General features: G+C 41.0%; 1 protein-coding gene across 2 annotated transcripts in view; it reads left to right on the top strand.

The window, feature by feature from the left end:
* The window catches only part of SP110 (SP110 nuclear body protein), a 60,291-nt gene that overhangs the window by 24,613 nt on the left and 7,689 nt on the right, over window positions 1-27,989 (top strand). Inside the window, exons 14-17 of one of the 2 annotated variants that reach the window (XM_023193869.2) lie at window positions 11,420-11,569; window positions 25,560-25,658; window positions 26,136-26,278; window positions 27,087-27,336. In XM_023193869.2, coding sequence (XP_023049637.1) covers window positions 11,420-11,569; window positions 25,560-25,658; window positions 26,136-26,278; window positions 27,087-27,146 — 452 coding nt within the window. In that variant the 3' untranslated portion in view covers window positions 27,147-27,336. Of the gene's footprint in view, window positions 1-11,419; window positions 11,570-25,559; window positions 25,659-26,135; window positions 26,279-27,086; window positions 27,337-27,989 lie in introns of those variants that run through there. The other variant, XM_023193870.2, reaches the window with a different exon arrangement.

The following is a 27,989-nucleotide window of genomic DNA, read 5'->3' as shown; positions in this document are numbered from 1 at the left end:
GTATATCTGCACTTTATAAGATTTTTCTCAACACTCAAGAATGAGTTTTTCCGCTCTTGGCATCAGTATCACCATTACTGAGAATGAATGTCCTAAGTATATTCATGGTACTGTACTGAAAGTACAGCTTGTCCAAAGTACAGCTTGATCCAACCCCTGGATCGAGCTTTTTCCTAGAATTCCAATCTCCATATTTCTCATGTGGCCTTTCTGGGAAAATTGAGAAGCGAAAAACTCATTACAAACATACATGTAACACTATGACTGGGCTTGTATAACTGGTGGAGTTGTGGGCACATGCTGGTAAAATTGTGCCTGTTAATTAACCCCTCACCATCACTACCATTATTCACATTTCTGGAGTAAGTCGATACCACTATCCTTAGAGGGGAGAAAACAGCTGGATATTCTTCTGTTCGCTGGTGATGTGGTCATTGTCACAAAAATCAGAACTCTCATATGACAAATGTGATTTTCAAACAACAAGTATCTAATTATTGTCAGGAAAATTGATTAAATTTTAACACCTTAAAATCTAAATGATCATTTTTAACAGTTTCTCCTATTGCACTGGCTTATATAGTAGTATTTCAACTTTTCTCATAGATAATTTTATTTTATTCTCACAACCACCCTTGGAGAAGATTGAATGACTTATTCCAATTTAACAGATGAGGAAATAGAGACATGGAAAGGATTAATGGGTTTTTTCAAGATCCCCTGGGTAAGGGCTGGCTGCCACAGGATTAACATCCTGGTCCCCAGGAACTCTTTTCAGGAGCCATCATTCTCCATAGAAAGGAAGGGGCAGAAAGAATACTGTCAAACCTTTGTCAATTCACTATAGCCCAAAATAGAAAACTGCTTATTCAAAAATTACTTTCTCATTACTTCCAAGATCCTATGGATAACAGAAATAAACTGTCTTTGGGAAAATCTCCCAGGACAGAGCATAAGCATAAAGAAGAAACTATTTGGTCTCTGTGGTGTGGACTGATGTTACCTTACTGTTATTATGCCATTCTAGGCCATAAATGACATCCAAGCCAGAAAAAGCCTTATGCTTTTTAAAATCATGATTTAACTTTTTTTCAACATAGAAAAGTTCCTGGACTTTTCTAAAAGCAGTGTGCTCTAACCATTAGGATTATGATGCTGGCTCAGTACAGTGGCTCATGCCTGTAATCCCAGCACCTTGGGAGGCTGAGGCAGGAGGATCACTTGAGGCCAGGAGTTCAAGACCAGCCTGGCCAACACGGTGAAACCCCGTCTCTATTAAAAATACAAAAATTAGCCTGGGGGTGCATACCTGTTATGCCAGCTACTCAGGAGGCTGAGGTGTGAGAATCACTTGAACCCAGGAAGCGGAGATGGGGTGAGCTGAGATTATGCCACTGTACTCTAGCCTGCATAACAGAACAAGATTCTGTCCCCCAAAAATTTTTTAATGACATATTTTAAATGTTAGTTCTCTAGTATATTTCTGATCCATCTTCATTCAATCCCCAAATTCAATTTCCAGGTAAAATGGAGTACTTTTTTCACATAGGTCTCATGGTTTTCTTGCATTCTCAAAGTGATGGGAAAACAGGAAAAAAATTACTTAAAGAAGTATTGGCATTACAGGTTTGTAGATCAATATTTGTAGCCATAAAAGATATAGGACTTTTTTCTTTTTTAGAAGAAAGGAGAAAAGAATATGGCCAGTCAAGTTCAAAAAGAAAACAGAAAAAAAAACTTCCAAGAGGTAAGCAAGAAAAGTGAAGTGGTTACTCCCTTGGTGTTTATCAAGGCCTTCACGTGACCAGCTGGCATGACCTCCTCTCCAGCCACATGGCCACTCAGTTGTGCCTGGAACACAGCCAGCCCCAACCTTGTCCCCTAGGCCACCCCATCAGTAGACTCCCCTACAAAGGAAGAGAGAACCTAACACCAACTTGGTTGATTCCTAGCCTTCTTTTCTCTTATCATAGGGAGGGAATGGGGTTGAGGTGGACACGAGACGTCAGACAATTTTGAGATTAGGATTGTTTCCTGTCTAGGGTCAGAGCCCAGAAGAATAGGCACAAGAAACCTAAATCCCCAAGCAAGATTCAGACTTTCAGTTCCAAACTGGGATTAGATTTGGAGTTGTAGAGTGTTCAGAACTACCTCAGCCAACCCATGCTTCCTTGCATGTCTACATGCATGTTTCTATTCCAGTGCACAAACTGCATTACTTGCAGAATAAGAAACAAAAAAGCTTCATTTTTCTGGTTACTCTGCTTCATCCCACTTTTCTTTTTCTCTACTGTATTCTCTCCCTCTTCCCTTTCTCTGTTCCTTACTTTTTCCCTTCTTATTTTTTTAAATTTATTTTGTAAATGTTTTTTAGAGACCAGGTCTTGCTATGTTGCCCCAGCTGGTCTTGAAATCCTGGCCTCAAGTGATCCTCTTGCCCTAACCTCCCAAAGTTCTGGGATACAGGTGTGAGCCACTGTACCTAACCCCTTTTTCTTTGTTCTTTTACTCAAAATTATTTACAAAGGGCCTGAGATATGCCAATCAGTGGGGATTCTCTTGGATTCTGTGCCTTTATGGGAGCCAGCCTGGGAAGGGATCTTGTCCCAGCTGCGAAACATGAATTAGGACACGAGGCTCGCTGCTTTGGAAATCCTTCTAATTTTTCTGCTTGTTCCCAGCATCTCTCAATCTTGGGGTTTGGCCTGGAAGGAAAGTCATATCTGCCTGCTTGGCTTTCTCCTCCCTGGCCTCTTCTTCCTGGTTCCCCACCCCACTGCCTCCCTAGGCTGGAAGAAACATACTCTCTGTCATTTTCTGAGTATTTACTACCAATGACTTATAGGAACACTTGACGTTCAGACCTCCAAAGTTTTCTTTTGATAGGTACAGGTAATTTTTGGAATTTACAAATTCCTCTTTGCTCCCAACAAATACTGTGCTTCAGGATTTTGTCTAAGCTTGCCAAAATGGCCTCAACTGAGCATGGCTTCTCAGTTCTAGCCAACATCTTCCCTCCACCTGAAACCTATTGATGTAATAGTCAGGGAAATCTTTACTATTTGCAAGAATGAAAAATATATACTTCCTCAGCAGAAACCTTACAAGCTAGAAGGGATTGGAGTCTTATCTTTAGTCTCCTTAAACAGAATAAATAACTCTCAGCCAAGAATTTTGTATCTGGCAAAACTAAGTTTTATGAATGAAGGAGAAATAAAGTCATGTTTTGACAAACAAATGATGAGAGAATTTTTCACTACCAGACCAGCTTTATAAGAAATGCCAGGCGGAGCTTGTAGTGAGCTGAGATCGGGCCACTGCACTCCAGCCTGGGCGACAGAGCCAGACTCCGTCTCAAAAAAAAAAAAAAAAAAAAAAAAAGAAATGCCAAAAGGAGTTCTAAATCTTGAAACAAAAGATTGATATGCACCAAAATACAAACTCTTGAAAGCATAAAATTCACAAGGTCTATAAATAGCACAATGAAGAAAACAGAGTGTGTAGGTAACAATTAACATGATGACTGAAACAGTACCTCACATCTTGATATTAATGTTCAACATAAATGGGCCTAAATGCTCCACTTAAAAGATACAGATTGGCAGAATGGATACAAAATCACAAACCGAGTATCTGCTATCTTCAAGAGACTCACTTAACACATAAGGACCCATATAAATTCAAGATATAAGGGTGAAAAAAGATATCCCATGCAAATGGAAACCAAAGCAAACAGGAGTAGCTTTTCTTAGATAAAACAGACTTTAAAGTAGCAACAGTAAAAACAAAAAAACAAAAACAAAAAAAAACAAAGAAGGTCATTATATAATGATAAAAGGATCAATCCAACAGGAAGATATTACAATCCTAAATGTATATGTAGCTAACACTCGAGTTCCCAGATTCATAAGACATTTACCACTAGACCTAAGAAAAGAGATAGACAACAACACAATAATAGTGGGGAACTTCAATATTCCACTGTCAGCACCAGAGAGATCATTGAGACAGAAAGTCAACAAAGAAACAATAGATGTAAACTACACTCTAGAACAAATAGACCTAATAAATATTTACAGAAGATTATATTCTTCTCATCAGCACATGGAACATTCTCCAAAACAAACCATATGATAGGCCACAAAACAAGTCTCAGTAAATTTTTATAAATTGAAATTATAGTTTGATGGGAATAACATTGAATCTATAAATTACTTTGGGCAGTATGGCCATTTTCAAGATATTGATTCTTCTTATCCATGAAGATGGAATGTTTTTCCATTTGTTTGTGTCCTCTCTTATTTCCTTGAGCAGTGGTTTGTAGTTCTTCTTGAAGAGGTCCTTCACATCCTCTGTTAGCTATATTCCTAGCTATTTTATTGTATTTATGGTAATTGTTAATGGGAGTTCATCATGATTTGGCTCTCTGCTTGCCTTTTGTTGGTGTAAAGGAATGCTTGTGATTCTTACACTTTTATTTTTGTATCCTGAGACTTTGCTGAAGTTACTTATCACTTCAAGAAGTTTTTGGGCTGAGATGATGGGATTTTCTAAATATATAATCATGTCATCTGCAAACAGAGACAACTTGACTTTCTCTCTTCCTGTTTGAATACTCTTTATATCTTTCTCTTGCCTGATTACCCTGGCCAGAACTTCTAATACTATGTTGAATAGGAGTGGTGAGAGAGGGCATCCTTGTCTTGTACTGGTTTTCAAAGGGAATGCTTCCAGCTCTTACCCATTCAATATGATATGGCTATGGGTTTGTCATAAGTAGCTCTTATTATTTTGAAATATGTTCCATCAATACCTAGTTTATTAAGGGTTTTTAACATGAAGGGATGTTGAATTTTATCAAAGGTCTTTTCTGCATCTATCAAGATAATTATGTGGTGTTTATCTTTGGTTCTCTTTGTTTACGTTTATTGATTTGCATATGTTGAAGCAGTCTTGCATCCCAGAGATGAAACTGACTTGATCAAGGTGGATAAAGTTTTTGATGTGCTGCTGGATTCGGCTTGCTGGTATTTTATTGAGGACTTTTGTATTGATGTTCATCAGGGATATTGCCCTGAAATTTTCTTTTTTTGTCTCTTCCCAGTTTTGGTATCAGAATGATGGTGGCTTCATAAAATGAGTTAAGGAGGAGTCCCTCCTTTCAACTGTTTGTAATAGTTTCAGAAGGAATGGTACCAGCTCCTCTTTGTATTTCTGGTAGAATTTTTTTTTTTTTTTTTTTTTTTTTTTTTGTTTGCATGCCTGAATGCATGTGTCTGCTCCAGGGCACAAACTGTGTTAGTTACAGAATAAGAAACAAAAAAATTCAGCTGTGAATCTGTCTGGTCCTGGGCTTTTTTTGGTTGGTAGGCTATTAAGTACTGCCTCAATTTCAGAGCTGTTATTGGTCTATTCAGGGATTCAACTTCTTCCTGGTCTAGTCACAGTAAGGTGTATGAGTCCAGAAATGTATCCATTTCTTCTAGATTTTCTAGTTTATTTGTGTAGAGGTGTTTATAGTATTCTCTGATGGTAGTTTGTATTTCTGTGGGACCAGTGATTATATCCCCTTTATCATTCTTATTGTGTCTATTTGATTCTTCTCTCTCTTCTTCTTTATTAATCTGGCTAATGGTCTATTTTGTTAATTTTTTCAAAAAACCAGCTCCTGGATTCATTGATTTTTTGAGAGGAGTTTTTCATGTCTCTATCTCCTTCAATTCTTCCCTGATCTTAGCTATTTCTTGCTTTCTGCTGACTTTTGGATTAGTTTGCTCTTGCCTCTCTAGCTCTTTTTTTTTTTTTTTGTAATGGAGTTTCACTCTTGTTGTCCAGGCTGGAGTGCAATGGCGCAATCTCGGCTCACTGCAACCTCCACCTCCTGGGTTCAAGAGATTCTCCTACCTCAGCCTCCTGAGTAGCTGGGATTACAGGCATGCGCCACCACACCAAGCTAATTTTGTATTTTTAGTAGAGATGGGGTTTCTCCATATTGGTCAGGTGGGTCTCGAACTCCCGACCTCAGGTGATCCACCTGCCTTGGCCTCCCAAAGTGCTGGGATTACAGGCATAAGCCACCACATCCAGCCTCTAGTTCTTTTAATTGTGATGTTAGGGTGTCAATTTGAGATCTTTCTAGCTTTCTGACATGGGCATTTAGTACTATAAGTTTCCCTCTTAACACTGCTTTAGCTGTGTCCCAGAGATTCTGGAATGTTGTCTCTACATTCATCACAGAATTAGAAAAAACTGTTTTAAATTCAATATGGAATCAAAGAAGATTCCATATAGCCAAGACAATCCTAAGGAAAAAGAACAAAGCTGGAGGCATCACACTACCTGACCCTAAACTATATGACAAGGCTACAGTAACCAAAACAGCATGGTACTGGTACCAAAGCAGACATTTAGACCAATGGAGCAGAACAGAGACCTCAGAAATAACACCACACATCTACAACCATCTGATCTTCGACAAACCTGACAAAAACAAGCAATGGCAAAAGGATTCCCCGTTTAATAATTAATGCCAGGAAAACAGGCTAGCCATATGCAGAAAATTGAAACTGGACCCCTTCCTCACACCTTATACAAAAATTAACTCAAGATGAATTAAAGATGTAAATGTAAAACCCAAAACCATAAAAATCCTAGAAGAAAACCAAGGCAATACCATTCAAGACATAGGTGTGGGCAAAGTCTTCATGACAAAAACACCAAAAGCAATTGCAAGAAAAGCCAAAATTGACAAATGGGATCTGACTAAACTAAAGAACTTCTGCACAGCAAAAGAAACTAGCATTAGAGTGAATAGGCAACCTACAGAATGGGAGAAAAATTTTGCAATTCACCCATCTGACAAAGGTTTAATATCCAGAATTTACAAGGAACTTAAACCTATTTACAAGAAAAAAAAACAACCCCATCAAAAAGTAGGCAAAGGATATGAACAGACACTTCTCAAAAGAAGACATTTACATAGCCAACAAACATATGGAAAAAAAACTCAACATCACTGATCATCAGAGAAATGCAAATCAAAACCACAATGAGATACCATCTCATGCCAGTCAGAATGGCAATTATTAAGAGATCAGGAAACAACAGATGCTGTTGAGGCCATGGAGAAATAAGAATGCTTTTACACTGTTGGTGAGAATGTGAATTTGTTCAATCATTATGGAGGACAGTATAGTAATTCCTCAAGGATCTGGAACCAGATATACCATTTGACCCAGCAATCTCATTACTGGGTATATACCCAAAGGAATATAAATTATTCTATTATAAAGACACAGGAGCATGTACATTTATTGCAGCAGTATTTACAATAGCAAAGGCATGAAACAAACTGAAATGCCCATCAATGATAGACTGGATAAAGAAAATGTGGTACATATATACCATAGAATACTATGCAGCCATGAAAAGTAATGAGATCATGTCCTTTGCAGGTACATAGGTGAAGCTGGAAGCCATCATCCTTAGCAAACTAACACAGGAACACAAAACCAAATACCACATGTTCTCACTCATAAGTGGGAGTTGATCATTGAGACCAAATGGACACAGAGAGGAGAACAACACACAGCAGGGCCTGTTAGGGGGTGAGGGGTGAGGGGAGGGAACTTAGAGGGGGTCAATAAGTGCAGCAAACCACCATGACACATGTATACTTATGTAACAAACCTGCACATTCTGCACATGTATCCCATTTTGGGGGGTTGTTTTTGGAAGAAAAATATTGAAATTATATCAAGTATCTCCTCAGACCACAGTGAAATAAAACTAAAAATCAACTCCAAAAGGAACTTTCAAAACCATACAAATAAATGGAAATTAAATAACCTGCTCCTGAACGATTTATGGGTTAACACTGAAATTAAGATGGAACTTTAAAAATTATTTGAAATGAATGGTAACAGTGACATAAATTAACAAAACCTCTAGGATACAGCAAAAGCACTGCTTTTAAGAGGAAAGTTTATAGCACTAAATGCCTACATCAAAAATTCTGAAAGATCACAAACTGACAACCTAATGTCCTGTCTCAAGGAACTAGAGAAACCCAAAGCTAGCAGAAAAAAAGAAAGATGAGAGCAGAACCAAATAAAGTTGACACAAAAAATAAAAAAGATCAATGAAACAAAAAGCTGGTTCTTTGAAAAGATAAATAAAATGGATAGAGCGTTGGCTAGAATAACCAAAAAAAGAAGAGAGAGGTTTCATATAAACTCAAACTAGAAATGAAACTGGAGACATTACGACTGACATCAGAGAAATACAAAAGATTATTCAAGACTACTGCGAACACCTCTAAGCACAAAACTAGAAAGATCTAAAGGAAATTAATAAATTCCTGGAAACATACATCCCTCCTAGATTAAATCGGGAATAAATAGAAATCATGAACAACCAATAAGAAGCAGTGAGATTGAATCAGTAATTTTTAAAATGCCAGCAACAACAACAAAAAGCCCAGAGCCAGATGCACTCACAGCTGAATTCTACCAGACATTTAAAGAAGAATTGGTGCCAATACTACTGAAACTATTCCAAAAGGTTAAGAGGGAATCCCCTCACTCATTCTGTGAAGCCAGTGTCACCCTGATATCAAAACCAGGAAAGGACATGATAAAGAAACAACAGACCAGTATCCCTGATGAATGTAGTTGCAAAAATCCTCAACAAAATACTAGCTAACTGAATCCAGCAGCCCATCAAAAATATAATACACAATGATCAAGTGGATTTAATCCAGGGATTTAGGGATGGTTTAACACATGCAAGTCAGTAAATGTGGTACATCACAAAAACATAATTTAGAACCATAGATCATTTCAATAGATGCAGAAAAAACATTTGATAAAATCCAGCATCCCTTTAGATAAAGATCCTCAACAAACTAGGCATAGAAGGGGCTTACCTCAAAATTATAAAAGCCATATATGGCAAATCCACAGTCAGTGCGATACTAAGTGGGAAAAAGCCTAAAGCATTCCCCCTGAGAACTGGAACAAGACAAGGATGCCCACTTTCATCACTTCTATTCAACATAGTACTAGAGTCCTAGCCAGAACAATCAGGCAAGAGAAAGAAAGAAATGATATCCAAATTGGAAAAGAAGTCAAAGTATCGCTGTTCATTAATGATATGATCATATACCTAGAAAACTCTGAAGACTCCTTCAGAAGACTCCTAGATTTGATAAATGAATTTAGTAAAGTCTCAGGTTACTAAATCAAATATACACAAATTAGCACTGCTATACACCAACAGTGACCAAGCTGAGAATCAAATCAAGAACTCAATCCCTTTTACAACAACTTCAACAAAATAAAATAAAATACCTAGGAATATACTTATCCAAAAAGACAAAAGATCTCTACAGGGAGAACTTCAAAACACTGCTGAGAGAAATCATAGACGACACAAACATATAGAAACATATCCCATGCTCATGGATTGGAAGAATCAATATGAAAATGATCATACTGCCCAAGGCAATCTACAGATTGAATGCAATTCTTATCAAAATACCAACATCATCTTTCACAGAATTAGAAAAAATAATTTTAAAATTCATATGGAACCAAAAAAGAGCCTGCATAGCCAAAACAATCCTAAGCAAAAAGCACAAATCAGGAGGCATCACATTACCAGATTTAAAATTATACTACAAGGATATAGTTACCAAAACATCATGATACTGTTATAAAAGTGACACATAGACCAATGAAATAGAATAGAGAACTCAGAAATAAAGCCAAATACAACCAACTGATCTTTGACAAAGCATACGAAAACTTAAATTGGGGAAATGACACCCTATTTAATAAATGGTGCGGGGAAAACTGGCTAGCCTCATGTAGACGAATGAAACTGGATCCCTATTTCTCACCTGACACAAAAATCAACTCAAAAATTTAAACCTAAGACCTGAAACCAGAAAAATTCTGTAAGAAAACCTACAAAAAACTCTTCTGGACATTGACCTAAGCAAAGAATTCATGAGACCCCAAAAGCAAATGCAACAGAAACAAAAATAAATAAATGGGACTTAAATTAAACTGAAAAGCTTCTTTGTAGGAAAGGAAATAATCATCAGAGTAAACAGACAACACACAGAATGGGAGAAAATATTTGCAAATTATGCATCCAACAAAGAACTAATATCCAGAATCTACAAGAAACTCAAACATTACAGGAAAAAAAAAAATCCCATCAAAAAGTGGGCAAATGACATAAATAGACATATTTCAAAAGAAGATATACAAATGGCCAAAAAAGTCTGAAAAAATGCTCAACATCACCACTAATCATCAGGGAAATGCAGATTAAAACCACAATGAGATACCACCTTACTCCTGCAAGAATGACCATTATTAAAAAGACAAAAAAAAAAAAAAAATAGATGTTGACAAGGATGTGGTGAAAAGGGAATGTTTATACACTGCTGGTGGGAGTGCAAATTAGTACAACCTCTATGGAAAACAGTTTGGAGATTTCTTAAAGAACTAAAAGTAGAACTACCATTCATTCAATCTAGCAACCCCACTACTAGGTATCAACCCAAAGGAAAATAAATCATTATATCAAGAAGACACCTGCACACATGTTTATTGCTACATAATTCACAATTGTAAAGATACAGAACCAACCTGAGTGCCCATTGACCAATGAATATGTAAAGAATATATAGTATATATACACCATGGTGTACTACTAAGCCGTAAAAAAGAATGAAATAATGTCTTTGGCAGCAACTTAAATGGAGCTGGAGGCCATTATTCTAAGTGAGGAAATGGAATGGAAAACCAAATACTGTATGTTCTCACTTATAGGTGGGAGCTAAGATATTAGTACTCAAAGGCATACAGAGTGATATAATGGATTATGGAAACTCAGAAGGGGGAGGGAGGAAGAGGAATAGAAAACTATGTATTGGGTACAATGTACACTACTCAGATGAAGAGTACACTAAAGTCTCAGACTTCAGCATTGTATAATTCATCCAGGTAACCAAAAACCACTTGTACCCCAAAAGCTATTGAAATAAAAACAAAAGAAAAATACATTTAATATTTTCAAAAACTTAGTGCCTATTAAACATTCATTCAGCAATGGAGTATAAGGTGTGGGCCGGGTATGTGTCCTAGGTCCTGGGAACTCAGCAGTGAGAAAGACAGACACAAATCCTTACAGTAGTGGAGCTTGCATTCTAATTGATACACCTATAATTCCTAAACAAAATGAGGACTTGAAAAAGAGAAACAGAAGGAAGTATTGTGAGACTGGGGGAGAAGAAAGATACACACAAGAGAAATATAGAGAAATTGCAAGATAACTCCTGAAAGGGTAGGGGCTGGGAACATGAGAAGGGAGCTCACTAAACTATTCACAAGTCTGTTTGATCCAGTGGCAACCTCACCTGGGCATAGCATCAAAGAGAAGCTCCAAGTGGTGGATAAGGTGACTGGAAGGATAGACGACTCAACCTGGAACTCAAAGGTCATGACGAGCATCCAAAAGGCAAGAACTGAATGCGCCCAAAAGTCCAGATCGAGAGGTAAGACTAATGATGAAATCTGCTATTTGAATAGCTCAATGTATGAGGGTCTCTTGGAGCATGCAGGGTCAGATAGATATGTAAAGTCGATAGTAGAAGGAGGGAGATGTACAGACAAGAGGGACATGAAGACAGAGCATGGATCTGTTGATGTGACAGTGGTTGTTGGAAGAAATGTTCTCGGGGTGCAGTTCACCTTGGCTTTGCCATGTGGATTTACATGACCACTCCCCAGTGTCTGCTGTTTTCATTTCTATATAGAGTCGCCACTACTCTCTTGAGTTTGGGAGACTCCTTTCTGGTTCTGGCCAACCCAGTCTTGGAAGTGGCACCAATCCTCAAAGTGGACACATTTGCAGGATTATTTTTTAATGTTTCATTTTTAGAAGTGAAGTTGCTTGGTTGTCTGCATTTTTATATTAGGACATATTTGTTGTCAAATTGCCTCAATTATCTGTTTATACTCCCTTTAACATCATATAGACACCCTTTCCCTACACTTTCACCAACACTAGAAATAAGATGTGTCTGTGATGACTGCCAAAGGTGAAGAGTGATATTCCACTGGTGTTTCCCTTTGAATTTCTTTGCACTAAGCAGGTGATCAAACATGCTGTGGTAGATGGTATTACAGTTCTCCAGGGTTCCAGTGCCCCACCTCCTCAGAAGTCCACAGCCCTGCCCTGTGGACCCAGGAGTGCCCATGTGATAACTTAGCCAAAGAAATGTGGACCCAAGTTAGAGAGCCACTTGCAGGCCAAGGCTTTAAAAGCCCCTTTGTCTCCTATCTCTCTGCCCAAGACCAGGAATGTTCTAGACCGAGGCTGCTCTGTCTGCAGGAGCCACGAGTGTCAGTGATGTAGGGCTGAGCCTCATCTAATTTATGATGAACAAACAGCATGAGAGAGAAGTAAACCTTTGTCATTGTAAACCAGAGCTTGGCAATTTTTTTCCAAAAAGGACCAGAAGATGCACCTACTCGACTCTGCCTTTGTAGCGTGACAGCAGCCAGAGGCAAATACATAGACAAATGGGTGTGGCTGTATTCCAATAAAACTTTATTTACATAAACAGGCAGTAGGCCAATTAGGCCCTTAGACCATAGTTTGTTGACACCTGTGGAGCATCGTGAATTACCACAGCATTACCTAGTCTATCTTTACCAATTTACCTGTTTTTTAAATAAATTTGACATTGGAAATTTTTCTTTTGAGGGTCATCTGTTTGAATTTGCCCATTTTTCTATAGGACTAGCCATTTTTTTGTTTAATCAGTTAGGGAGATTAACCCTTTGTTATAATTATTGCAGTTTTTCTGATTTTGTTTCTGTCTTTGAACTTAAGAAGCTTTTGGTTGTGGAGCCATCTGCTTAGGTAGATAGACACATCAGTTTACCTTTAGCAGTATGGTTTATGCCAGAGTTTCTCAATCTTGGCATTGTTGACATTTTGGACTGAATAATTCTTTGCTTCGGAGGCTGTCCTGTGTGTCATCGGATGTTTAGCAACATCTCTGGCCTCTACCCATTAGATGCCAGTAGCACCTGCTTCCCAGTCCTGACAAACAAAAAGATTTCCAAACATTGCCAGATATCCCTGAGAGGAAAATCAGCCAGTGTTAACCACTGCTTTATGCCCATTACTTCCTCCTTAAAAAGCCCTTCCTATGTGATGTTTATAAGGCCATACAGTAGCCCCCCTTTATAAGCAGTTTTTTGTTCCGTGATTTCAGTTACCTGGAGTCAACTGCAGTTTGAAAATCTTAAATGGAAAGTTCCAGAAATAAACAATTTGTAAGTTAAAAATCATGTGCTGTTCTGAGTAGCGTGACAGTCTTGCACCATCCTGCTGTATCCCACTTGGGGATGTGAATCATCTCTTGATCCAGTGTGTCTTGCTGTATACGCAGCGCACCCATCAATCACTTAGTAGCTGTCTTGGTTATCAGATTGAAGAATCATAGTATCTGCAGGGGTGGCCACTACCCATGGTTTCAGGCATCCACTGGAGGGCTTGAAACATATGCCCTATGGATAAGGGGGGACTCCTGTACATCCCTTTATTCTAGTATTTGTAGTAAATGTATTGATAAATATTAATTAGTGGAAATTTGGCTTCTGTAGTATTTTTAGTTTTTCTGTCTTTTAACATGAGCTTGCTGTATTTCCTGAGTCAATGCTGCAAGAAAGTCCTTTCGCAAGGACTCATATGTAACTTGTCTCTCCAAACTGGTAGAAAAACAGGAAAAAATACTTTAAGATTGTTAACATATGAGTCTTATAAATGTACGTTTGTAGCTATAAGTGATTATTAATTCTGTTTTTAGAAAAGGAAAAGGAAAAAGATATTTGTTCAAGTTCAAAAAGGAAATTTCAGAAAAATATTCACTGAAGAAGTAAGCAAGCAAGCCACAGCGCCTCCTCCTTGGGTTCCCCAGAGCCCTGGCCTCTGCTGCAGGCTCCACCCACTGTCTCCTTCTCCTCTCTCCCTTCTTCCACCGTCCTTGTCCTTCTCCTCCGAAGTTGTTCTCCACCCTCATGGGTACCAGCTGAATTGGGTGCATCAGGAGTGCTGCCAGCCTACCCACCCACCTGTGCATGGTGGCTATTTCCATACTTAGAAGGATTCTTTAACACAGAGCTGTACAAAGACCCAAAAATGATTAAGGATGATCACTAAACCTTTAAGTCAAGTTCTAAAATAAACTTCTATGTCTTCCATTCTAGGAATTAAAGGAAACCCTCATTCAAGCACAGCCTGACAGTGTTCTCGTTCCTTTTCCCGTGTTGGTTGGGACCCTGGGCTTGCTTCAGCCTCTCTGTCCCTCGGGCCTCTTTGCATCTCTGTCCTTTCCCTCCCGCTCCTCTTCTTGCATTTATTTTTCTTCTGCTTTTGTACCTCACTTCTTCAGCGTCATTTCTTGTCACCCTCTCTTCCTTTTTTGGTCTCCAGCCACATTGGCCCTTTTTATTCATTATCGAAGTATAGTAGGTGCTACCCAAGGTGGGAACCCCAGACTGGTGTCATCTACAAGCATGTTGGTTGCAGGTCTATGAGAATAAGGAGCTTGTAAACCAACTGTGACGCTAAGCACCCTGTTTTCATAGCTAGACTCCTTAGTGGCAACAGCAGTGCATTGATTCTGATCAAGCCCCTGTCCCATCGTAGGTTGGAGCATTGAGTAGCACTGATGGATGTGTTGCAGAAAATGCATGTATCCTAAGAGTACAGCTTGATGGATTCACACACACAGAAAAAGCACCCACATACCCAGCATGCAACTCAAGACACAGGATGTCACCAACACCCATAAACCACCCCTACCCATGTCTCTAGGGTCACACCAGCCTGATTCCTCATAGCATAGGTCATCAGATAATGAATGCTGCCACCTCATTCCTGCTCAGTGCCTCCTCACATGGGCCTCCCCACTCACCCCCCACAACCCCAAAGCTAATCCCCTTATCCTCCTCCCTTTCCTTGCTATACACCCTCAGACCTCACCTTTTCTTTAAAAAAATGTATTTTAAGTTCTGGGATACATGTGCAGGATGTGCAGGTTTGTTACATAGGTAAATGTGTGCCATGGTGGTTTGCTGCACCTATCAACCCATCCCATAGGTATTAAGCCCAACATGCATTAGCTGTTTATCCTGGTGCTCTCCCTCCTGCTCCCCTGACAGGTCCCAGTGTGTGCTGTTCCCCTCCCTGTGTCCATGTGTTCTCATTGTTTAACTCCGACTTATAAGTGAGAACAGGCGGTGTTTAGTTTTCTGTTCGTGCATTAGTTTGCTGAGGATAATGGCTGCAAGCTCTAATCATGCCCCTGCAAAGAACACGACCTTGTTCCTTTTTATGGCTGCATAATATTCTGTGGTGTATATGTACCACATATTCTTTACCCAGTCTATAATTGATGGATATTTAGGTTGAGCCCATGTCTTTGCTATTGTGAATAGTGCTGCAGTGAACATACACATGCATGTATCTTTATAATAGAATGATTTCTATTCCTTTGGGTGTATACCCAGTAATGGGATTGCTTGCTGAGTCAAATGGTATTTCTGGTTCTAGGTCTTTGAGGAATTGCTACGAGGTCTTTCACAATGGTTGAACTAATTTACATTATCACCAACAGTATAAAAGTGTTCCTGTTTCTTCACAGCTTTGCCAGCATCTGTTGTTTCTTAACTTTTTAATAATCGCCATTCTGACTGGCATGAGATGGTATCTCATTGTGGTTTTGATTTGCAGTTCTCTAATGCTCAGTGATGTGGAGCTTTTTTTCTTTTTTTTTTTTTTATCTCTTTCTTTTCTTTTTTTTTTTTTTTTTTCTTTCTTTTTTTTTTTATTATACTTTAAGTTCTAGGGTACATGTGCATAACGTGCAGGTTACATATGTATACATGTGCCATGTTGGTGTGCTGCACCCATCAACTCATCAGCACCCATCAATTCATCATTTATATCAGGTATAACTCCCCAATGCAATCCCTCCCCCCTCCCCCCTCCCCATGATAGGCCCCAGTGTGTGATGTTCCCCTTCCCGAGTCCAAGTGAGCTCATTGTTCAGTTCCCACCTATGAGTGAGAACATGCGGTGTTTGGTTTTCTCTTCTTGTGATAGTTTGCTAAGAATGATGGTTTCCAGCTGCATCCATGTCCCTACAAAGGACGCAAACTCATCCTTTTTTATGGCTGCATAGTATTCCATGGTGTATATGTGCCACATTTTCTTAATCCAGTCTGTCACTGATGGACATTTGGGTTGATTCCAAGTCTTTGCTATTGTGAATAGTGCCGCAATAAACATACGTGTGCATGTGTCTTTGTAGTAGCATAATTTATAATCCTTTGGGTATATACCCAGTAGTGGGATGGCTGGGTCATATGGTACATCTAGTTCTAGATCCTTGAGGAATCGCCATACTGTTTTCCATAATGGTTGAACTAGTTTACAATCCCACCAACAGTGTAAAAGTGTTCCTATTTCTCCACATCCTCTCCAACACCTATTGTTTCCTGATTTTTTAATGATTGCCATTCTAACTGGTGTGAGATGGTATCTCATTGTGGTTTTGATTTGCATTTCTCTGATGGCCAGTGATGATGAGCATTTTTTCATGTGTCTGTTGGCTGTATGAATGTCTTCTTTTGAGAAATGTCTGTTCATATCATTTCCCCACTTTTGGATGGGGTTGTTTGTTTTTTTCTTGTATATTTGTTTGAGTTCTTTGTAGATTCTGGAAATTAGCCCTTTATCAGATGAGTAGATTGCAAAAATTTTCTCCCATTCTGTAGGTTGCCTGTTCACTCTGATGGTCGTTTCTTTTGCTGTGCAGAAGCTCTTTAGTTTAATTAGATCCCATTTGTCAATTTTGGCTTTTGCTGCCGTTGCTTTTGGTGTTTTAGACATGAAGTCCTTGCCCATGCCTATGTCCTGAATGGTACTACCTAGATTTTCTTCTAGGGTTTTTATGGTATTAGGTCTAACATTTAAGTCTCTAATCCATCTTGAATTAATCTTCGTATAAGGAGTAAGGAAAGGATCCAGTTTCAGCTTTCTACTTATGGCTAGCCAATTTTCCCAGCACCATTTATTAAATAGGGAATCCTTTCCCCATTTCTTGTTTTTCTCAGGTTTGTCAAATATCAGATGGTTGTAGATGTGTGGCATTATTTCTGAAGGCTCCGTTCTGTTCCATTGGTCTATATCTCTGTTTTGGTACCAGTACCATGCTGTTTTGGTTACTGTAGCCTTGTAGTATAGTTTGAAGTCAGGTAGCGTGACGCCTCCGGCTTTGTCCTTTTGACTTAGGATTGTCTTGGCAATACGGGCTCTTTTTTGGTTCCATATGAACTTTAAAGCAGTTTTTTCCAATTCGGTGAAGAAACTCATTGGTAGCTTGATGGGGATGGCATTGAATCTATAAATAACCTTGGGCAGTATAGCCATTTTCACAATATTGATTCTGCCTATCCATGAGCATGGTATGTTCTTCCATTTGTTTGTGTCCTCTTTGATTTCACTGAGCAGTGGTTTGTAGTTCTCCTTGAAGAGGTCCTTTACATCCCTTGTAAGTTGGATTCCTAGGTATTTTATTCTCTTTGAAGCAATTGTGAATGGAAGTTCATTCCTGATTTGGCTCTCTGCTTGTCTGTTACTGGTGTATAAGAATGCTTGTGATTTTTGCACATTAATTTTGTATCCTGAGACTTTGCTGAAGTTGCTTATGAGCTTAAGAAGATTTTGGGCTGAGACGATGGGGTTTTCTAAATACACAATCATGTCATCTGCAAACAGGGACAATTTGACTTCTTCTTTTCCTAACTGAATACCCTTGATTTCTTTCTCTTGCCTGATTGCCCTAGCCAGAACTTCCAACACTATGTTGAATAGGAGTGGTGAGAGAGGGCATCCCTGTCTTGTGCCAGTTTTCAAAGGGAACTTTTCCAGTTTTTGCCCATTCAGTATGATATTAGCTGTGGGTTTGTCATAAATAGCTCTTATTATTTTGAGGTACGTTCCATCAATACCGAATTTGTTGAGGGTTTTTAGCATGAAGGGCTGTTGAATTTTGTCAAAAGCCTTTTCTGCATCTATTGAGATAATCATGTGGTTCTTGTCTTTGGTTCTGTTGATATGCTGGATTACGTTGATTGATTTGCGAATGTTGAACCAGCCTTGCATCCCAGGGATGAAGCCCACTTGATCATGGTGGATAAGCTTTTTGATGTGCTGCTGAATCCGGTTTGCCAGTATTTTATTGAGGATTTTTGCATCGATGTTCATCAGGGATATTGGTCTAAAATTCTCTTTTTTTGTTGTGTCTCTGCCAGGCTTTGGTATCAGGATGATGTTGGCCTCATAAAATGAGTTAGGGAGGATTCCCTCTTTTTCTATTGATTGGAATAGTTTCAGAAGGAATGGTACCAGCTCCTCCTTGTACCTCTGGTAGAATTCAGCTGTGAATCCATCTGGTCCTGGGCTTTTTTTGGTGGGTAGGCTATTAATTGTTGCCTCAATTTCAGAGGCTGCTATTGGTCTATTCAGGGATTCAACTTCTTCCTGGTTTAGTCTTGGAAGAGTGTACGTGTCCAGGAAATTATCCATTTCTTCTAGATTTTCTAGTTGATTTGCATAGAGGTGTTTATAGTATTCTCTGATGGTAGTTTGTATTTCTGTGGGGTCGGTGGTGATATCCCCTTTATCATTTTTAATTGCGTCTATTTGATTCCTCTCTCTTTTCTTCTTTATTAGCCTTGCTAGCGGTCTGTCAATTTTGTTGATCTTTTCAAAAAACCAATTCCTGGATTCATTGATTTTTTGGAGGGTTTTTTGTGTCTCTATCTCCTTCAGTTCTGCTCTGATCTTAGTTATTTCTTGCCTTCTGCTAGCTTTTGAATGTGTTTGCTCTTGCCTCTCTAGTTCTTTTAATTGTGATGTTAGAGTGTCAATTTTAGATCTTTCCTGCTTTCTCTTGTGGGCACTTAGTGCTATAAATTTCCCTCTACACACTGCTTTAAATGTGTCCCAGAGATTCTGGTATGTTGTATCTTTGTTCTCATTGGATTCAAAAAACATCTTTATTTCTGCTTTCATTTCGTTATGTACCCAGTAGTCATTCAGGAGCAGGTTGTTCAGTTTCCATGTAGTTGAGCGGTTTTGATTGAGTTTCTTAGTCCTGAGTTCTAGTTTGATTGCACTGTGGTCAGAGAGACAGTTTGTTATAATTTCTGTTCTTTTACATTTGCTGAGGAGTGCTTTACTTCCAATTATGTGGTCAATTTTGGAATAAGTGTGATGTGGTGCTGAGAAGAATGTATATTCTGTTGACTTGGGGTGGAGAGTTCTATAGATGACTATTAGGTCCGCTTGGTGCAGAGATGAGTTCAATTCCTGGATATCCTTGTTAACTTTCTGTCTCGTTGATCTGTCTAATGTTGACAGTGGAGTGTTGAAGTCTCCCATTATTATTGTATGGGAGTCTAAGTCTCTTTGTAAGTCTCTAAGGACTTGCTTTATGAATCTGGGTGCTCCTGTATTAGGTGCATATATATTTAGGATAGTTAGCTCTTCCTGTTGGATTGATCCCTTTACCACTATGTAATGGCCTTCTTTGTCTCTTTTGATCTTTGATGGTTTAAAGTCTGTTTTATCAGAGACTAGGATTGCAACCCCTGCTTTTTTTTGTTCTCCATTTGCTTGGTAGATCTTCCTCCATCCTTTTATTTTGAGCCTATGTATGTCTCTGCATGTGAGATGGGTCTCCTGAAGACAGCAGACTGATGGGTCTTGACTCTTTATCCAGTTTGCCAGTCTGTGTCTTTTAATTGGAGCATTTAGTCCATTTACATTTAAGGTTAATATTGTTATGTGTGATCTTGATCCTGCCATTATGATATTAACTGGTTATTTTGCTCATTAGTTGATGCAGTTTCTTCCTAGGCTCGATGGTCTTTACATTTTGGCATGTTTTTGCAATGTCTGGTACCGGTTGTTCCTTTCCATGTTTAGGGCTTCCTTCAGGGTCTCTTGTAAGGCAGGCCTGGTGGTGACAAAATCTCTAAGCATTTGCTTATCTGTAAAGAATTTTATTTCTCCTTCACTGATGAAACTTAGTTTGGCTGGATATGAAATTCTGGGTTTAAAATTCTTTTCTTTAAGAACGTTGAATATTGGCCCCCACTCTCTTCTGGCTTGTAGAGTTTCTGCCGAGAGATCTGCTGTCAGTCTGATGGGCTTCCCTTTGTGGGTAACCCGACCTTTCTCTCTGGCTGCCCTTAAGATTTTTTCCTTCATTTCAACTTTGGTGAATCTGGCAATTATGTGTCTTGGAGTTGCTCTTCTGGAGGAGTATCTTTGTGGCGTTCTCTGTATTTCCTGAATTTGAACATTGGCCTGCCCTGCTAGGTTGGGGAAGTTCTCCTGGATGATATCCTGTAGAGTGTTTTCCAATTTGGTTCCATTTTCCCCCTCACTTTCAGGCACCCCAATCAGACGTAGATTTGGTCTTTTTACATAATCCCATACTTCTTGCAGGCTTTGTTCATTTCTTTTTCTTCTTTTTTCTTTTGGTTTCTCTTCTCGCTTCATTTCATTCATTTGATCCTCAATCGCTGATACTCTTTCTTCCAGTTGATCGAGTCGGTTACTGAAGCTTGTGCATTTGTCACGTATTTCTCGTGTCATGGTTTTCATCTCTGTCATTTCGTTTATGACCTTCTCTGCATTAATTAGTCTAGCTGTCAATTCTTCCACTCTTTTTTCAAGATTTTTAGTTTCTTTGCGCTGGGCACGTAATTCCTCCTTTAGCTCTGAGAGGTTTGATGGACTGAAGCCTTCTTCTCTCATCTCATCAAAATCATTCTCTGACCAGCTTTGATCTGTTGCTGGCGATGGGCTGTGCTCCTTTGCAGGAGGAGATGCGCTCTTATTTTTTGAATTTCCAGCTTTTCTGCCCTGCTTTTTCCCCATCTTTGTGGTTTTATCTGTCACTGGTCTTTGATGATGGTGACGTACTGATGGGGTTTTGATATAGGTGTCCTTCCTGTTTGATAGTTTTCCTTCTGACTGTCAGGACCCTCAGCTATAGGTCTGTTGGAGATTGCTTGAGGTCCACTCCAGACCCTGTTTGCCTGGGTATCAGCAGCAGAGGTTGCAGAAGATAGAATATTGCTGAACAGCGAGTGCACCTGTCTGATTCTTGCTTTGGAAGCTTCCTCTCAGGGGTGTACTCCACCCTGTGAGGTGTGGGGTGTCAGACTGCCCCTATGGGGGATGTCTCCCAGTTAGGCTACTCAGGGGTCAGTGACCCACTTGAGCAGGCAGACTGCCCCTTCTCAGATCTCAACCTCCGTGTTGGGAGATCCACTGCTCTCTTCAAAGCTGTCAGACAGAGTCGTTCGCGTTTCACAGGCTTCTGCTCCTTTAGCTGAGCCCTGTCCCCAGAGGCGCAGTCTACAGAGACAGGCAGGTTTCCTTGAGCTGCTGTGAGCTCCACCCAGTTTGAGCTTCCCAGCGGCTTTATTTACCTACTTAAGCCTCAGCGATGGCGGGCGCCCCTCCCCCAGCCTCGCTGCTGCCTTGCGGTTAGATTGCCGCAGACTGCTGTGTTAGCAAGGAGAGAGGCTCCGTGGGCGTGGGACCCTCCCGGCCAGGTGTGGGATATAATCTCCGGTGTGCCGGTGTTACAGCGCAGTATTGGGGTGGGAGTTACCCGATTTTCCAGGTGTTGTGTGTCTCAGTTCCCCTGGCTAGGAAAAGGGACTCCCTTCCCCCTCGTGCTTCCCAGGTGAGGCGATGCCTCGCCCTGCTTCAGCTCTCGCTGGTCGGGCTGCAGCAGCTGACCAGCACCGATTGTCCGGCACTCCCGAGTGAGATGACCCCAGTACCTCAGTTGAAAATGCAGAAATCACCAGTCTTCTGTGTCGCTCGCGCTGGGAGATGGAGACTGAAGCTGTTCCTATTCGGCCATCTTGCTCCGCCCCCCGGAGCTTTTTTTCATATGTTTATCAGCTGCATAAATGTCTTCTTTTGAGAAGTGTCTGTTCATGTCCTTTGCCCACTTTTTAACGGTGTTGTTTGGTTTTTTTTCTTGTAAATTTGTTTAGGTTCCTTGTAAATTCTGGATATTAGACCTTTGCCCTCAGACCTCACCTTAAATGTCACTTCCACAGGGAAGCATTCTCTCTCCCAGTAGGTGGGGGTGGGGCTCCCTGACATGCCCTTGTGGAGACCTGCATTTTGTCTTCATGGCACTTATCTTAACTGTGATGAATGATCTGCGCACAGCCTGTTCACTGTGCGAAAGTCAGGTGAGGTCAGTAAGCCGATGGGTCTTGCCCGTTGCTGTATTTCCGGCTCCCCATGCCTCACACAGCTGGTCCTTCTTCATCAGGTTATGAATACCAGTATCTGGGCCCATCTGATTCATGTGTGTGAGTTAGAAAAAGGTGCCCCTACCTCAAATCACTACCTCATCTGTCACAGCCAATTCTTGAAACCAAACCCTTTTCTGCCGTCTTCTGGAAGATTGTTGTACTAAGCAGGTAAACTGATTCTGTTTCTAATATGAATCAGAGCACCCCTTAAAGATGGAGTCCTTGCTCAGGGCACAACCCATCAACTTTATGCAGAAGTCCTGATGAACATATAAGTGTGTACATTACTTCACAGTTGGCAAAGCACTCTGATCTACATTTTGCCATTTAATTCCCATAATAAGTAAGTGTTATCAGCCCGTTTTACAGATTCAATTAAAGGGTAAAAGACTTGAATGAGCTAAAATCAACCTGTGTGTTCCAATTTCCAGCCCTTTTTCCTTTACACTAAAAATGTACATGAACCCAGATTCCACCTTGTCTCAAACACTGATGGAGGCAGGAGCCCCGGCAAACGTTGACAGTTGTCCCTCAGCATCAGTTTCTTCTCCCTTCTGCCCTATCCATAACTTCTCATTAAACACAGAGTATCTGTGCTGTTGTTGCTTGTGTGATGTGGAGTCTCGTGGCATTTCTGATGATGTGGAAAGAGCGCTAGATACTGGGTCTGGCATGTCTCAATTCCAATGCCAGCTCCGCCTCATGTAATGTGGTGACCACCGGCAATTCTCTCTCCACATCTGAGCCCAAGTCCCTCATCTATAAAATGGGGACAGTCGTTGCCTTCTCATTCTTACACATTGGTGTGAGGATAGATGACACAGTGCATCTGCTGCTCTTACTATTTCCTTGACTATCACTTTTCCCCTCACCACCCCATCTCCACCCCCCACCATCCCATGTCCACCCCCCACCATCCCCTTCCCACACCCCTCATGTATACATCATAGAGCTCCCAAATCATTCCCCAGGACTGTGGTCTTTTCATGCATAATTTCCAACTTGTGCTTCTTCCCCACGTTCTGTAGGAATTCCCAGAGTTGATCTTCTGGATTATGAATTCGTTTTTTACCATGCCGCTATTCCTCGTCTGGATTCAGTTTTTCTTCTTAATTTTCTCCACCTTGCTTTTCCTTTCCTTGAGCTCTCTCTTCTCTAATTGCTTGCGTTTCACAGCAGGTTCCTCGTTGTTTGCTCGTGCTTCCTAATGGGGACCTAAATCCACCACTGCTGCAGCTCACTTTACAAAGGAACCAGCTGATGTTAAAGAGCCCCAAGCATCCCCCACAGGGTTCCTGGGGCTGCAGGGTTTCATCGTTCAAAGCCTGGCTGCTGAGATGAGTAGGTGAGACTGAGCCAAACTCAGCACTATTGGGAACAGGCCAGAAAGCTGCCCTGAGGCATAGGATAGTTGACTTTGGAAATCCTTGGGCCTGAAGGCCCCACTTCACTTGATGACTTGCCTCCACTGGGTAAGGAAGGGACTGATGCTTGTCCCCATGACTCTGCACATCAGCCTGCTCCCCGTGGCCCCCAAAACCACCCCCTGCTCCCTCATCTGCTTGTGAATGTGTTTGGGACGTTTGTGTTCACTAAAGCTGTATTCACCACAGGGAATTAGAGAAGACATTTCTGTGGGGACAGAGAACTGTAGAAGGTCCCCATAGCTGTGCTAATCTCCCTCAAGGTTTGCAATAGTGGTCCAGAGTCACCTGGAGCTCCGCCTTTCACTCACATTAGGAACCTGCGGCAGCAAGTTTCCCACTCAAATTTGATAACAGTAATTCACACTTAGGTAATCCTTCTAGTGAGTGGCAGAGCCAGGATTATATAAGCCCCTCCCACCCCCACCCCTGCCCGCACCCTAGTCTGGCTCCCAAGGACACACTGTCAATCTGCTGTGCCATATTTACTGAGTAGAGTCTAGAGACAAATGGTGGAGCTGGCCCCTCCATGCAAGAGGGCCGCTGTTGAAACAAAGTTTTTCCCACCCTAAGTTCCCACATCCCTGTACCTTCCACCCCCATGCCTAGCCTTGCTGCCAGCCCCTGCTCCTGTGAGGCCAGGCATCCTGTAGGGTTCTGTCGGGGGGGGATTACGTCCTCACTTCTCAGCGTCCCTCCTTTCTCAGTCTGACTCTACCTGCCTTGTATCTTTCCAGAGAAATGAATGGCTTCTTCACCACTGGTGCTGTTCCTTCCTCTTTCCATCAATGCTCTTGTTTTGCCATTTGTTTTCCTTTAGCTCTTTCAATAACCATTTGAGGCAAGGGAGAGAGTTGGACCAGATGTTCTCCTAGGCTCATTTTAGGTGTACTATCCTCTGTAACTCAACATAAGACATGGACAGCCCCTTCATTTCTCCCCAGAGAAACAGCCCCTGCTGTCTTTCTTTAATGAATTCACCCAGAGTGAGGTTGGAGGGGAAGGCAGCAGGAATTGCTGAGATTTATTTTAAACCCTCTTGCAACTGCTTCTCCTGAATCTAAACTCCAGATTTCTACCCAGGGATTCTGAGTTGCCAGATCGCTCCGTGAGCAACTGGGAAATTAGTTCAGAGCTCTCCAGAGTTTTCTTTTATTCATCAAGGAAGAAGAGGGAAGCAATAAAATGAAAAGAAACAGCAAATAATTAAGACTGACACCATCCCGTCAGTGCCAGCCACCTCACTCACCCAAGTCTTCATTTGAATCAGGAAATAAGATTATAAATGAAGATTTTTTTTTTTCCTCTGGCAACATGAATGCAAAGAAATATTTTAGGTAGGCAACTTCCATCAGCACAGAGAGATCAGCAGGATGCTTATAGAATAGAAGACTATTTGGTGGCAGCCAATTCACTTGCAAATTAAGACACATTCACTGAAGAAGCCCTATATGTTCTACTAAAATGTTTTGTTGGCTGTAGTGTTGGTGGTGGTGGTGATGGTTTGTTGCAGGCTGCTGTGTACACATAGCTTATTTGCCACTCGAGATGAAAGAGTTCCTGCAAACTAACCAGAGAATGTTCCCCAATACCCTGTACATTACTGGAATTCATGGAGGGGAGAATTCAAAAGGAAGATGGAATGAAGACTGAATAACATGAAATTGTTCTCTTCTACTTTCAGGAAAACCCAAAAGTGACACTGTGGATTTTCACTGTTCTAAGCTCCCCGTGACCTGTGGTGAGGCGAAAGGGATTTTATATAAGAAGAAAATGAAACACGGTGAGTTCCTTGGTCTTCTGCTCTTTGGAATCCCTAGATGAAGGACTCACTAGAAGGGAGGAAAATACCTGGGTGTATAATTGATCAGGAAATGGACCCTAGGCTGCAGAAGAAGAAACACTTCCTAGGAAGGAATTTCCAGACTCTTCCACATCATGGTATTTTTGGCAACCAGATCACTCCACTCCCACCTGGAAGTCACCCATGGGCCCTGCTGTACTGACAGCCATGTCCTTGCTGCATGTAGGCACCACATGAATGCAAAATCTGTCCCACCCCGTCACCACTCAGTCAGGCTTTAGGGCTGGCTTCAGTCCAAGAGAGGAAGCCTTCAGACTCCCCTGCTACTGCTTCCATCTCACAGAGGAAGTCTCTCTTGACCTGGAAAGGTAGAAGGCCACAATTAGGATGAAGAGGTTTAGGGTGAATTCACAGAGAATGGTGGTAGATCCAAGAATGGGCTTTCTTTGCTTACAGGATCCTCAGTGAAGTGCATTCAGAATGAGGATGGAACTTGGTTAACACCAAAAGAATTTGAAATGGAAGGAAAAGGAAGAAACACAAAGAACTGGAATCGGAGTATACGTTGCGGAGGAATGACCCTAGGAGAGCTGCTGAAAGTATTATAATGACAAGCGACAGACAGGTGACGGGTTTAAATCCTTGAAGGAGAAGTGGGGTTTTAACAGCAGAAATGTGAAGAGCTCCCATTAGGATTCAAGAGCATGATTTAAAAGGAGTTAAATGTTCATAGAAAAAAAATTGTGGGTGACAAAGTTAGGAGCACAGATTGTTCCTGATGGTGGAGAACTTTACATGCAAGTAAAGGAGTGCAGGAACTTTAAATGCAGGCAGAGGGCTTTGAGGTCAAGAGAGATGTAAGACACTCAAAAGAAACTAGCTGAACAGATGCCTGCAATTGCTCCTCTGCATCCTCTACCTGACACCTATTCAAGGCCAGCTCATCTGGCCCCCTGCAGCATTTCCAGACTGCCCAGTCCATGGTTCATCTCTCTGCTGCGTGTCCACAGAAGGCTATTCCTGTCCTGAGAACAACTAATCTCTGTGATCCCAGGACCCAACACAAGGCCCCTCTCAGTAACACTCAAGAAATTATCACTAGGATGAAATCATAAAGATTTTATCTAGAGAGGAAAAATGGAAGAAGAAAGGAATGGATGGGAAAGAGTAAGAAAGAAGAACTTGGGTCATGGGTTTGAGTGACAGGGGAAAAAGTGATGTTATGACTAAGTGAGGTCCAGAAGAAAAACTGACTGAGGGAGGGAGCTAATTTTTCTTTTTGACGCCTTGGGTTTGAGATCCGGTGTGATGTCTGGGTACAGATATTCATAGGAAGTGGGAAGGCCAGTATCTACAGAAGAAAAACCTCCAGAATAACCTCATTCATTGACTCCTTCTGTCTTTCAGAATGGACTTTTGCTCTGTCCTCCAAGAATAAATCTCAAGAGACAGTTAAATAGCAAGTGAATTTCTGCTACCCTCTCAGTCACCATGTTGCAGACTTTCCCTGTCTGGAGGTTCGCCTTAGAGCTCCTGAGTTTCCCAGCTCTGAGTCATCTCCACATTTGGGCATGGCATCTTCAAAACAATTAATTTTTGTAGTTAATTTGGGATGGGGAAGCAAATGACTCTAAAATAAAAATTAAATGAAAAAGCTCATCATGTCCATGTGTTTTAGAAAAGAGATCTGGATATTTGGATGGCTATAAACTAAAGATGTCAGAAATAAAATACTCTAAGCCTAGGCAACATAGCAAGACCCCATCTCTAACACATTTTTTTTTTAATCAGCCAGGAATGGTGGTGTGCACCTGTAGTCCCAGCTAAGGCTGAGGTAGGAGGATTGCTTGAGCCCAGGAGTTCAAGACCAGCCTGAGTGATATAGTGAGACTCTGTATTGCTATATAGAGCGATGTAATCCCAGCACTTGGGGAGACCAAGGTGGGTGGATCCCTTGAGCCCAGGAGTTTGAGACCAGCCTGGGAAACAGGGCAAAACCCCTTCTTTACAAAACATACAAAAATTAGCCAGGCATGGTGGCATGCACCTGTAGTCCCAGCTACTCAGGAGGCTGAGGTGGGAGGATCACTTGAGCTCTGGAGGCAGAGGTTGCAGTGAGGCGAGGTCATACCACTGCACTCCAGCTGGGGCAACAGAGCAAGACACTGTCTCAAAAAAAAAAAAAAAAAAAAAAGCTCTAGCATGAAAAGCAAAAAAAGGCATTGAAATAGACAGGAACAGTATACGAAAGGACAAGAGGATCATCCATGATTGCACACCAAGTATTGCTGAGTGCTCCGTGCTTCTTAT

This window comes from Piliocolobus tephrosceles, chromosome 11, assembly GCF_002776525.5.
Source record: "Piliocolobus tephrosceles isolate RC106 chromosome 11, ASM277652v3, whole genome shotgun sequence".
Lineage (NCBI taxonomy): Eukaryota > Metazoa > Chordata > Mammalia > Primates > Cercopithecidae > Piliocolobus > Piliocolobus tephrosceles.
The sequence above is the reverse complement of the archived record's forward strand: the minus strand, read 5'-3'. Positions and strand labels throughout refer to the sequence as shown.